This window comes from Pan troglodytes, chromosome 3, assembly GCF_028858775.2.
Source record: "Pan troglodytes isolate AG18354 chromosome 3, NHGRI_mPanTro3-v2.0_pri, whole genome shotgun sequence".
Lineage (NCBI taxonomy): Eukaryota > Metazoa > Chordata > Mammalia > Primates > Hominidae > Pan > Pan troglodytes.
In genome coordinates, this window is record NC_072401.2 from 92,651,329 (window position 1) to 92,665,248 (window position 13,920).

The window sequence follows — 13,920 nt, forward strand, 5'->3', positions numbered from 1 at the left end:
TTGAGTAGGAGAGATAAAAGTGGATATCCTTGTTTTGTTCCAGTTCTTAGAGAAAAGATTTTCCAGTTTTTCCCATTGTGTCTGAGGTTAGCTGTAGGTTTATCATATATGGCATTTGTTATCTTAAGGTATGTTCCTTTTATGCCTATAAGGCAGTTTTTTTGAGTTTTTATCATAAAGGAATGTTGAATTTTTCCAAATGCTTTTTTACAACTATTGAGATGATCATATGGTTTCTATTCTTCATACTGTTGAGGTGATATATGACATTTATTGATTTGCATAGCTTGAACTAGTCTTGCACCGCTGGGATAAATGTCACTTGATCATGGTGTATTATATTTTTGTTATACTCTTAGATTGGATTTGCTGGTGTTTTGTTGAGGATTTTTGCATCTATGTTTATCAGGGATATTGGACTGTAGTTTTCTTGTTGCACTTTTTTCTGCCTTTGGTATCAGGGTAATACTGCCCTCATAGAATGAATTAGCAAGAATTCCCTTCTTTTAAATATTTTTGAATAGTTTCAGAAGAATTGGTATAAGTTCTTAGAAAGTTTCGTACATTTCACCAGTGAAGCTATTCGATCCTGACTTCATGAGACTGATGTATTCAATTCTGGACTTCTTTTGGCGAGCGTTGGCGGAGACTTTTTATTACTGCTTCAATCTTATTATGTGTTACTGATCTGTTCAGATTTTCTATTTCTTCCTGTTTCAGTCTTGTTAGGTTGTATGTGTCCTGGTATTTGTCCATTTTGTTTAAGTTTTCCAGTTTGTTAGTATATATTTGTCCATAATAGTCTCTGATTATTTTTTGTTATTGTGGTATCCATTTTGTCCTTTTTTTTTTTTTTTTTGGCTTCTGATTTTATTTGTTTTTTTCCTCTTTTTCTTGGTTAGTCTAGCTAGTGGTTTATCTATTTACTTATCTTTTTTAAAAAACAACTTTTTGTTTCATTGATCCTTTATATATATTTTTTGAGTCTCAATTTTGTTTAGTTCTGCTATGACTTTTATTATTTCATTTTTCTCTACTAATTTTGGGTTTGGTTTGTTCTTGCTTTTCTAATTTCTTGAGGTGCATCATTGCATGGTTTCTTAGAAATCTTTCTATTTTTTTGATCTAGGGTTTTGTTGTTACAAACTTGCATTTTAACATTGCTTTTGCTGTATTCCATAGGTTTTGATATGTTGTGTCTCAATTTTCATCTTTTCAATAAATTATTTTATTTCTTTCTTAATTGCTTCCTTGACCCAACGGTTATTCAGGAGCATGTTGTTTAATTTCCATTTATTTGTACAGCTTCTAAAGTTCCTATAGTTATTGATTTCTAGTTTTATTCTATGGTGGCCTGAGAGGATACTTGATATATTTCAATTTTAAAAAATTTGTTGGGGCTTGTTTTGTGTCCTAACATATGGCCTGGAGAATGTTCCATATGCCAAGGAGAAGAATGTTTATTCTGCTGTTCTCAGATGAAATAATCCGTAAATGTCTGCTAGGTCCATTTGGTCTAAAATGCAGTTTAAATCCAATGTTTCTTTGTTGATTTTCTGTGTAGATGATTGGTCTAATGCTGACAGTAGGGCGTTGAAGTCCCTAACTATTACTATTATTGTATTGGAATCTGTTCTTCCCTTTACATCTGGTAATGTTTGCTTTATGTATCTGGTGCTCCTCTATCAGGTGCATATATGTTTAGAAATGTAATACCCTCTCACTGAATTGATCCTTTAATCATTATATAATGAGCCTTTTTGTCTTGACTAAAAAGTCTGTTTTACCTGAAGTAAGTATAGCTACTCCTGCTCATTTTGGTTTCTGTTTGCATGGAGTATCTTTTTCCGTCTCTTTATTTTCTGTCTGTATGTGTCTTTGTAGATGCAGTGAGTTTCTTACAGGCATTGTATAGTTGGGTCCTGTTTGTGTTTTTTTTGTTTGTTTGTTTGTTTTGCCTTTAGCCAGTCTATATCTTTTAAGTGGAAAGTTTAATCCATTTACCTTCAAGGTTAATGTTGATATGTGAGGTTTTTTTCTTGTCATTTTATTAATTAGTTTCTCATTTCTCTATCCTTATTTATTTCTCCTTCTTATTGTTTATCATTCATGTTGGGTGGTTTTCTGTGGTGGTAATATTTGAGTCCTTTGTTTTTCTCATTTGTGTGTGTACTGTACCACTGAGTTTTATATTTTTGTGTGTTTGCCTGATGGTAGATATTATATTTTCATTCCCACGTGTAGAACTCCCTTAAGCATTTCCTGTATGACCAGTCTAGTGGTTATGAATTCCCTCAGCTTTTGCTGACCTGGGAAAGACTATCTCTTCTTCGTTTATGAAGGATAAATTTGCTGTATAGCATGTCCTTGGCTGCCAGGTTTATTTTTTTTTTTTTTCTTTCAGCACTGAATATATCACTCCATTCTCTCCTGGCCTGTGAGGTTTCTGTTAAGAAATCTGCTGTTAGTCTGATGGGATTGCCTTAGAAGTGAGTCGATGCTTTTCTGTTGCTGTTTTTAAAAATCCCTTTGTCTTTGACTTTTGACAGTTTGACTATGATGTCTTGGGAAGACCTTTTTGAGCTTCCTGTATCTGAATGTCTCAATCTCTTGCTAGAGTTGGAAAGTTTTCAGTTACTATTTCAATAAGTGTGTTTTGTATTCCTTTTATTTTCTCTCCACCTTTGAGAGACCCCCAAAATTAGAATATTTGGTGGACTTATGGTATCCTATATGTCTCATAGACTTTGTTCATTTATTTTTATTTTTTTTCCTTTATCTTTGTCTGAGTTATTTCAAAAGAACTGTCTTCAAGTTCTGAAACTTTTTCTTCTGCTTGATCTAGTCCTTTGTCAAAGCTTTGAGCATTTTGTATTTCATTCAAGGAATTCATCAGTTTAACAGTTTCTATTTGGTTCTTTTTTGTGATATCTATCTCTTTGGTAAATTGCTCATTCATATCCTGAATTGCTTTTCTGATTTCTTTGTATTGTTTTTCTGAATTATCTTGTTTCTAAGTGAGCTTCTTAAATAACACTACTTTGAATTATTTTTCTGGAATTTCACAGATTTCTTCATTGGAATTGTTGCTTGAGAATGATTGTGTTTTTTGGAAGGTGTCTTATTTCCTTGCTTTTTCATGTTTCTTGTGCCCTTATATTGATATTTGCACACCTGGTGTACTAGTCACTTCTTTCTATTTTTTGAATTTTTTTTAATAAGTAAGGACTTTTGTCCTGAAGATGTATCTGTGGTGTTCGTTGGATAAGGTGCTTTGGCTTTAATTCTGGGCATGTGTCATAGTATAGTCTCTATATGATTTATTGGCTGTAAACAGTGTCAGTAGTGTCTATGATTTCCACACCGGCTGAGGGTGTGTTTGTTTGTGCAGACTGTGGTAAAGTTTTACTGGAGATGAAGACATTAAACAGTCCAGTCATTTGGCCACAGTACAGGAGTGGCAGTCCAAGCATGCCTGTCCTTGAGCCCCAAAGCAGTAATGCTGGCACCAGTGTCAGTGGGTTTAGGCAGAGTGATTCTTGGACCTCCAGTCAGCTTGCTTGAGTGCTGGTAGTGACAACAATGGGTCAGGTAGGTGGGAAGTTTCTTGGGCCTCTGGAGACCACCCAAGTTGGTATTGCATGGGTGATAGCAGTAGCAGTGGTGAGACAATCATCTGGCCCCCAAGAAGTCCACTCCACTGTTAGTGGTGATTGCAGTGGACTGGATGGATTAGTTCCAATGCTCTCAAGTGGCACATACAGGTGGGTGCCAGCTGTGATGGTAGTTATCAGGTTGTGTTTGCCCATCCTCAGGCCTCTGGAATAAGTACACAGATGCTGAGAGAGGTGGATAGGACAGGGTGATCCCCAGAACCCTGGTGGAATGCTCGGGTGGGGGCAGCAGTGATTACACTGTGGCTCTGCTGCTGTAGAGAGTGGCGTTGTTTTCCTTGGCAGCAGACATAAACAAGTGGTTTAGGAGTGAGAGCATTGGCCACAGGTGGTGTCTATAAGTGGGGTATAATATTTCCTCAGGGCATTTTTAAATGAACAGAGACCCTGCTACTGAAGGAGACTGGGTTGCTGCCAATGGCTCACACTTGAGCTCTGACAGCAGCCAGCAGCAATACCTGGCTGTGAGAAGGGAATGTTAGTGGTGCTCCAGAGATGTGGAGATGCAGGGACTGTTGCTTCCCAGGGAAGGATGCAGTTGGTGGGGCGTTAGGCTCTCAAAATGGTGTGGTGCTATACCTGCTTAGGACTCAGGGCAAGTGTGGACCCAGTGTGAGCTCCCTCTATGAAGCAATGTCATTGGGTGGTCTCTGAAAATCTCCGTATGTTAGTCTTAGGGCTTGTGTGAGTTGAGGGGCTCTTCTGTGGCTAGAATTGCAGAAATCCACCATGGAAATGTAGACCACTGGTAGTCACTAACTTACCCTTCCCTTGTTTTGGGGAATCTCTCCAGGCTCCCAGCTGTTCCCAGTTGAGCTGGCTGCCTCACATTCCTTTCCTTCCATGTCTTAGGCATTTCTTGTCATTTTTCATTGCATTTCAGCATTTTCTTTTTTAGGGGATCTATTCAAAATGTGATTATCTATTCACTCTTTTGGTTCTTATCTGTGGAGAGATCAAGTATCACATGCCTCTAGTCAGCTATCTTGAAGCCCCTCCCTGATGGAATTTCTCATTGTAAAAGATTTCATTGAGCATAAACATATAACTAAATTAAATGACTCTGACAGTGTAATGAAAAAATACAAATACAAGGCAGCCACAAGTACAAAGTGCAATCAAAAAGAAACTTAATTGATACAGAAGTAGGTAACTGTAGGGGAGAACTGTGATCTGGAGAGACAACTCAGGATGTCGACCATATGACATCAGATTTTTCATTAGAATGAAAGAAGTATCATGTAGTAAATGCCTTGGAACCAGTTAGATAAAAATGTAAAGCCGAGGTCTTCTTCAGCAGAATTTTGTTTAGCTATTCTGGACTTACTTAATTGTGACTTTCCCGTGATTTATCTCAACAACTTGAAGTTTTTGATATTAGGAGACTAGCTTCTCCAGTCAGTGTATTATAAATATATTACTTTCTCATAGTTTACATTTTTCTTTGTAAGTTTGTTCCTTGTTTGTTATAGGAATGCATTGTAGTATTCCTCTTTCCCTAGTTAAATCTCTAATGAAGATCAGTCCTAACATATTACAGGCCTCAGAAATATTTTTCAAATAAATAGAAAACATGTGTTTTTAGTTTGTATTTTGATATTTAATAATAGAGCTTTTAAAAAATATTGGTTTTTGTTATTTTTAGCTTTTAATTACTTAGACTTGATGTAACTTACAAAGTTAAAAAAAACTTGAATGTTTTTGTCGCAAATATTGGTGAGTCTTTGCCTTAAATAATGATAACTTTTTTAAAAAATCAGCCTTGTATAGTGAATATTGTGCTGTAGATTCAAATAAACCTATGTGTGCATATCCCAGTTTAGAATCTTCCAGATTTAGGCAGATCTCCTTTCTGATCTAGATCTTTCTTGACTTCTAAATCATGAATTATACAGGTGTGACTTTATTCCATCTCAAATGCAATGCTGAAACAGTGCTTAGATAACCTGCCATGATTTCTGCCCTTAGACTCAAAGTAGTAAACATTAGTCTATTCAAGATTCTGTCTTATGTCATTCAATGCTTGTTAGGGGCGAATGACTGATGGGGTTGGTGCTAACAACCTATACTTGGGTCTATACAGCAATTTTATAGATTATTATGCTTTCTTCTATGTGGAGGTTGTAATCATTTCATCAAATTTACTCACAAGTCGCTCTTCAGAGCAAAATGCATTTAAAACTACCCCAGGCAAATTCCAATAGACCATAACCTCTCCCTAAATAGATTAGAGACAGAAACATATTCTTAGACAAAGGAAATTTAAGCATGGATTTGCATGTCTTATTTATCACCCTTTAATGCAATCGTGCAAATATTTTACAAGATAAGCTCCCTCTTTAGTATGTCTTTATAGGTCCAAGGCCTTAATATTAGGATTTGCTATTCTTTATTAGAAGTAAAGTTCATTAAAATTTGGCAACAGGGATCATTTTGTGGATCCGCCACTTTAACTATTTAGCTATCCTTAAAAACTTAATAGTTCTTTAACTGATTCTGAACCAAATCTAAAATTACTTAATCCTAAAAAGAATTTTTCTGTCAGCAAAAATGGAAATAATAATAAAAGAAAATAAAAACTGGTAACTACCTCAGGGACTGTTGTGGGAACTAAATGAGATCATACTTTTCGTGTGCTAAGCATAAGAGCTTTACAGAATAAATGTTCAATACATATTATTTAATCTTTTAAAGATATTCTTGTCATTTCTAAGTTATTATATTTATAATGAATTATTGATTCACTGAGATTTTTATTTACTTAATGTTTTAAAACATGTCCTTGAGTATATTATAATTCTGTGACAGAGGTCATTGCTAGGAATAAAAATATATAATTTAAATTGCAATATGTGTTTGTACAGCTCTCTTTTAACTGGAGGGATGTAGAAACTATTTAGATGTGTTCATTCTAACTTTTATGCCCTTCATACACAATTAATATTTTCATGTAATAACTTTTTTCCTTTTATTAAATAATGCTGCTTTTTCTATGCTTTTGTTTATGCATAGATTAGGGCCATTTTATTGAAGTCTTCATCTTTCCTTTCTATAGTATTTGAGGTAGAAAAAGAAAAGAGCAACTACTAATGCACTGCTTAGTTTAAAAGATTTTGAGAAAATGTTTGCATCAGCTAAGGAATTGGTGCAAGGGAACCTACTTTTTAAGGAGGCCACTTCATAAATATCATGTGTGTTCTACTTTTCACAAAACTTCCTGTCAAATTTAAATGTTCCCATCTTTTGCTGTAATTTTTATTTTACTTTCATGTTTTGGTGTGTTATATATATTTTTTACTTAATTTCCTACAAACATTAATATATATTTGTCTGCCAAAAATAGGAACTCATAGGACTTATTTGATAAAAGCAGCCTCTTAAGCCACCTTTATTTATTTTGATTTCTATTCATTTCTCCACCATTTTCTACTGTTACTAATGCTGACATCATTTGCTCCAAAAAAAAAAAAATTTGTTTTATTTACAGGGCACAGCTTATGGAAGTGCTCCTGTACCTTCTCGCAGGCAATTATGTGAGTCTCTTAAATTCAGCTCTGTGTTGTAAACATGACTGTGTTCCTGTGCTGTAGCATGGCATGCTGATTGAGACCAAATGCCCAAAGGTCAATATGCAATCCCCAGTGTTGTATATTACCTATAATGTGTTTGTAGTAAATGGTTCCCTTTGCCTCTTCCTTATCTGTTTGTCATTATCCAGCCCATTTAAGAAAACTGCATTGCAATGTGGCCAACTGCATTGAGACTAATGGCTCAAAGTCTGGGGCAAAGAAAGAAGTGACTCTTACTTAAGTTTATTTTCATTTAGCAACAATATTAGCACTCTCTCTCTCAACTCAGTAAGGTTTCTTAAGTTCTAACTCCTTTTACTTATTGGTTCAAAGACTTCTTATATCATGCACAGTTGTGTTTTTGCCACAGCTAATGAGAACTTTCCTAGAAAAGGAAATCCATTAAAAGAAATACTTCTTCTAGTGAATTTAAAGCAAACTTGACATTGTAACAATGTTGGTTTTTTTTCCCAAAGTCATCACATTTAGAAAATTGAAATTAATCTATAAATTTTTAGATAGAAAGCCCAGAGTTTACAACCTTGCTCAGCTGTGTTATAAATATATGCACCTCGGCAGGGTCAGATACCTGCATTTCAGTTCGGGAGATTTCTGTGACAGCTTGTCTGCTTTAACATGTACTTTTTGTCAATGAGAAATGTATATGTAAATTGAATATGTAGACTCTCCAAAGTGCCATCAGACTTTGAGAAAGAGCTATTTTCATTGCCCATTCCATCCATGTCTTTCCTCTTTTCCCACACCAGCATCCGTCAGATAATCATGGTTGTTTACCTCCATTATAGACTGCTACAGCAAGACATCCATGTGACTCTAATTGTCATGCCTAGCAATAAATGCCAAGTAAATCCATCTTAATATGATGTTAAAGGTGATTCAAAGGTACAGTCCTGTTTGCATAATGCTTTTCTTCACTATTGGCAGAAAAAAACATATGAGTTGATGACATTCACTGAGAAGGATCCGTGAATCACTTCAACAAAAAATGCAGGACTTTGCACCATGATAAAGCTGCCCCAACAATGAACAAAAAAATATGTACTTTACTATCTCCTTTCTAATGAAAAAATTTTGAAAGTTTGGGTTCTTATGAATATAGTTGCAGTAGACAGAACTGCTAATGTGAACAGAAGATGGGGTTTAGATATATTAAAAATCCACCTAAAGTTAAATCTCTCAAACATCTCAAATTGTCCTTTGCTCTTATTTCTTTTCATAGGTCTCTCTATCGTCTACATTTCTAATGTACACTAAAGATATGGCTTCTTAAATATAGGCATTACGGCAGTATTAATTAATGAAAATTGAAAACCATAGCAAAAACTTCAATGGGTTTGTTTTTTTTTTTAAGATGTGTCTCTTTTTAAAGAAAAAAGTCCTTGTGCTATATGTTATATTTCATTGAATATAGAAAATGCTGTTATGGAGATAGAGAAGATATTTTTACTAGAGATTTGGGGAACTGTGAATTTATTATATGTGCTATGAAGCCATAAGCGGAAATATAAAGGGTATGGAATTATTATCCTTAATTTGAATTAAACTTACCTTTTGCTTTCACGAAATCAAAATGTATTTATATGTAAATAAAAATACTGGATATTTGAGATTTTAGATCACTGGTTCCAGTTAAGTGAGTTAATCTTACTAAAAATAGAAAAACAAAAAGATGTATGATTTCTGTAAGTCTGAGGGTCTTAAGTTGCAATATTTACCAATATGTACCACGATAAAATGGATATTACCTTCCTAAATATGCGGACTCGGCAAAGATAAGCATGTAAGATTCATGAATGTGGAATGCTTATTATCACATTTTCTTTTAGTCAAATGCAAATTTTAGGATCTCTGCATTACACATTAGAAGAATCTCCTTGAGTATTTGTAATTGTGGTGCTTATCAAAGTTGTTATGTAGAAGGAATGAATGCTTTTTTTCTACACACAAATGTTAGAATATTAATAGTAAACATTTTTGTTTCTACCCTACTTCCTGTGAATACCTATCTAGAAATTTTATAGTTGGTTCTTGATTCTAGCGTGTTTGTTTTGTTTTTTTTCCATTTCTACCTACATCACAAGGTGTGATGAATACTTTCTTGAAGTTACAATTAAAGTTTAGTTTTTTTTTTTTAATTCAGTTTTAAGGACTTTGTTTTATGGTTGCCATTTTAACTATTTCAAAAATATAATCAGTCAAGAAATTTTCCTTAACAATAATTTGAAATGGAATTTAGCAACAGAGAGGGATTGCCTAGATGATGATATGATTAGAAAGGCTGTGAATCTACAATGACAGGATTCACTCTCTATCTTGGAAAGCACTGTATAGCTTTTAATTAACAGGCCCACACAAATATGCATTTATTTGTTGCTAATAATTTATCAATGTTAAATTGGAAATAGTATAGGTTTGGTTAGTATTTTCCACTTTCAGAGAAAACGCTTGATGAAGGTTCACTAAGTTGGATAATGTGGAGTCTTGGAAAGTTATTTGAATGCTACTAGTACATTTTTATTTAAATACCGAAATGATGCATCATTTATTCAGATACAGTTCTCTTCTCAATTTCCGATGGGTTTATGTTTTAAAATTGTAATCAGTATTGTTACATGAAACTCTACCATGTGTTGGTATAACCTTATCTACATGTGATATGAATGGAGATCTTTAACATTTGGATAAAATTTGGCAAAGATGTGACCCATAGATTACTGCCTCAACATTCAAAATACAAGAACTGATTTCAATTTGGTTATTGTTTTCCATTTTGTGACCATAATTACTACTTTAAGAGTTCCAAATTACAGAAGCATGTAACTCTAAAATTTAATAAACCATAAATGTGTGTTCTCTAGAAAAAAATAGTAAACATCAAGTTTCGTAATGTATTCAACAATTCAAAACCAATTTGGTTAAAAAAATTAAATGTAGGTCACATGCTTTCATATTTTATAACATCGCTTCTTTATTTCTCAGTATATGAATGAAAGGAGCACCAAATGTTTGTAAGTTGTCTATTCAGGAGTAGTTACCTAATTTAGCTGAATCATTCATCAGATAGTTCAATGTTAACCCAACTGAACTGAATATACATGAAAATAATACTGCCTTGCTATTCAGAATCAGATAGCAGTTATTTTATAGCACAAATGGGACTGAAATTATATATTTAAAGTGGGGTACCTTAAAAACATACCTACCCTAATTTCCAGTCAAGTTTTTTTCCTACTAAAGAGCAATTTTTAAATTCAGAATTCATGAACACAAAAAATTCAAGAAAAAAGTCAGGAAAACAATGTATTTACTGAAAATAATACTAACCTCAAAGTTAGAAAAAATAGTTCTAATAAGTGTCTGTAAGAACAGATGTTTCTGACTAGTTTTTGCACTGTGCCTTCTGATTTATTCCCTTTTCTTTTCAATTAATCAGTTTATTTCCTGTCATTTCCCTTTTTTCTGTATCTACTGTTCCACACAATGTATTTGCATTATTTATCATTCTATTTTAGATATAGCTTTGATTTTATTTGTTTTCTTCATTCTTTGCCAGGCTTATAAACAGGATAGGACCAAGCTTCCACAGTAGTGAGGACTAACATAACTTTTCCTGTAACTGTGTTTGAAATATATCTTCAGATAATCTGTCTGGTAAGGTTGCTTCAAACCTGAGTAAACCAATGCCTACTTGACTGTGCATTCTTAGGGAACAAAAGCAAGTGCATTGTGTCTATAACTTCACATTTAAGTGCACATATGTATTTAGGATTAAAGAAGCTCTAATCTTCAGAAGGTAGGCTTCAGTCAGAGAGTGAAGAGCAGGGAAAAGTTTTAAGTGGCATGATAAAATCATCCACATACCACAGGAAGAGGCTAAGCTAATACAATAGATAGCTAGAAAGAGGGAAATGCACAAAGGAAAAATGCAATATGTGTTATAATCCTGTGGAAGGCAAATTCTGAATATTACCTTTCTTTTGAGACCACAGTAATGATTTTACATGTAATTGAGCTGACCATTTTTGAGCTACTAAAGAGTAAAAGTTATGCTCTATTCTGGTAAAAGAAAAAAATAAATGACATTTTCTTTGATATATAAACAACAGTAATTACTATTCTAGGCTATTGAGTTTATTTAGGATATATATATATACACTCATATATATAGGATATATATATACACTCATATATATATAGGATATATATACATTCATGTATATATATATACACTCATGTATATATATATATATACACACACACACACATATACACATACATACACATACGTACACACACACCTTCTGGTTTTAGCGTAGGATGTAGAAAGCTGGAAAGAACATTGTTCATACCCTTATAATAACAACACAAAATCTGGAGAAAATTCAAATTCACAATTTTTCTTTAACCATCAGAGAGTTAAAGTCACACGGCAACCAACTAACCTGTACATAAGTAAAGATAGATACTGACAAGGTGAGACCAGTTGTAGCAGACACAGCCAGAACATAGAATTTTGCAAAAACAACAACAACAACAAAAAGGTTAATGAATCGATGAGTCAAGTGTGAGATAGGAAGGAAATATAAATATGGTGAGAATTTGCACCTGCTTACAGGCTCTTTATAGACCTCACTGAATGCTCACATAAAAATAATAGCAAGATTCCTGAGAAGCTGTCTCTTGTGCTAAAGGCTTGAAGAAGGGAACAACAGCTACTGCAAGAAAGGCACAAAACTCTATTCTGTTGCTTCCTTCCTTTATCCATACAAAACAAAAGCCTAAAATGCAGGGGAAAGAGCAACAACACAGTCACTCTTAGGACCCTGGTGAAAATCCATTGCAGCTAGGGGAAGGGAGCAGAAAAAGATCATTTATTCTTGGGACAGATACAAAAATACATGATGGGCCTAGAACCACAGGTGGAGGAGAGGCTGTAGTACTGAGGCCACAACAGTGACAGCCAGGAACATAGTGCCTGCTTTAAGACTTAGAGTTGATCAGAGAAAGAGAGAATGCCTCCCTTCTTGTTTTATAGACTAATAACGATTGAGTCATAAATAACAGTGGGATATGACTAGGAAAGTCACAAGAGTGTGGAAAGAGATTTTCTCTGAAACACAGTGCAAAGGAGAGACCTAAAGCCAAAGGAGGAACTTACATCAGGAAAAACCCTATGACAAACCAGTCACTATTCTAAATGCAAGGTACTGTTAGAGAAAATTTAAGCTTGGGGGTAACCATAGCAACAATAACAAACCCAGCTCAACACCTGCCTTTATTGACCTAGACTCCCACACTAAAGGCTTCATAGAAGGAAAAGCATGCTCATTTCTGGGCATACAGCTGATTTATTAAAGTCTATAATGTCCTACATAAGATGTCTGCTTTCCACAGAATTTCTGGGGCATTCAGAGAAGCAAGAGAAAGCAAAGCACTGCCTAGTGATAAAAGAATCAACAGAATCAGATTCAGATATTATGAAGATATTGGAACTATTAACAAGGGGAATTAAAATAATTACAATTATTGTGTTAAATATTTTAATGGAAGAGTTTGACAGCATGAGAGAACAGATGTCTAATTACTGAGTTAGAGCTGTAAGAATGAATTGAATGGAAATTCAATTCATTAAAAGCTCGGTAACAGAGATGAGGAATGCCTGTGATGGTCTCATCTGTAAACTCAACACAGCCAAGGAGAGAATTATGAACTTGAAGAGAGAGGTCAATAGAAATTGCCCAACTGAAACACAAAAGGAAAAAAATATGTGGTGGGATTATGGGATGGGGGAAGAACATTAAGGAGCTGTGGAAAAATATCAAGTCATCTAATTTATTTGTAATTGAAATCCCAATGGAAGAAGAGAGAAAACAATAAAGAAGAAATGTTTGAGAAAAATGGCCACAAATTTTCTAAAATAATGGCACATACCAAATTATAGATCCAAGAAGCTTAAAGAACAAACAGATAAAAAACAATAACAACAACAAAACACAATCAGGCATATTATATTCAAAATGTAGAAAATCAGACAAGAAAAAGTCTGAAGGTAATCTGAAGAGGGAGAAATACATGCTATCTACAAAGAAACAAAGACAGGATTATAGTAGACTTCTCATCAGGTACTCTGTAAGCTATGAAGTGGCATCTTTAAAGTTTTGAGAGGGATAAACTAACAAGCTAGCTACAAAACATTCTATAGTCAGTGACTATATCATCCAAAAATGGAAGGGAAATTGAAGTTTTTCTCAGACAAATAAATACTGAGAAACGTATTGCCAGCAAACCTGCACTATGAGAAATGTTAAGGGAAGAAATTAACACTGGGAGTGGAATGAATGAAATGAAAACTTTGCTTTAAAAATATTTACATAAATATCTGTGCTATATTTATATATAATTTATGACATGTTGTGATTTAATGTGTGGCCTTATTTAAATTATATTTGCTGCTAAGATATTATCAAAATGACCATATTCCCAGTGTTTTTGTAGTTTATGCCTCTTACCTCTATACTAGCTGTCTTGCAGACATTTCTTTTTATTTGTGTATATGTGTACATTTATCTGTCAATACAGTTTTATAATATATTAAAAGTTAATGATGAATTAGAAAATATGCACCCAGTATGGTACAGAGGAGAGGCAGGAACCAA

The 13,920-nt window shown here is 34.0% G+C and overlaps 1 protein-coding gene across 17 annotated transcripts in view; it reads left to right on the forward strand.

Annotated features, from left to right (window-relative positions):
- Positions 1-13,920, forward strand: part of CCSER1 (coiled-coil serine rich protein 1) — a 1,481,066-nt gene that overhangs the window by 1,147,935 nt on the left and 319,211 nt on the right. For 3 of the 17 annotated variants that reach the window (XR_010156642.1, XM_016951876.3, XM_054683836.2), the window contains one exon: positions 7,162-7,207. The exons of 13 other annotated variants lie outside the window; for them this stretch is intronic. Coding sequence is in view for 3 of the 4 variants with exons in the window: in XM_016951876.3 (XP_016807365.2) it covers positions 7,162-7,207 (46 nt within the window). In the remaining variant the exon portion in view is untranslated. Of the gene's footprint in view, positions 1-7,161; positions 7,208-8,188; positions 8,280-13,920 lie in introns of those variants that run through there. One more of the 17 variants, XM_016951877.3, reaches the window with a different exon arrangement.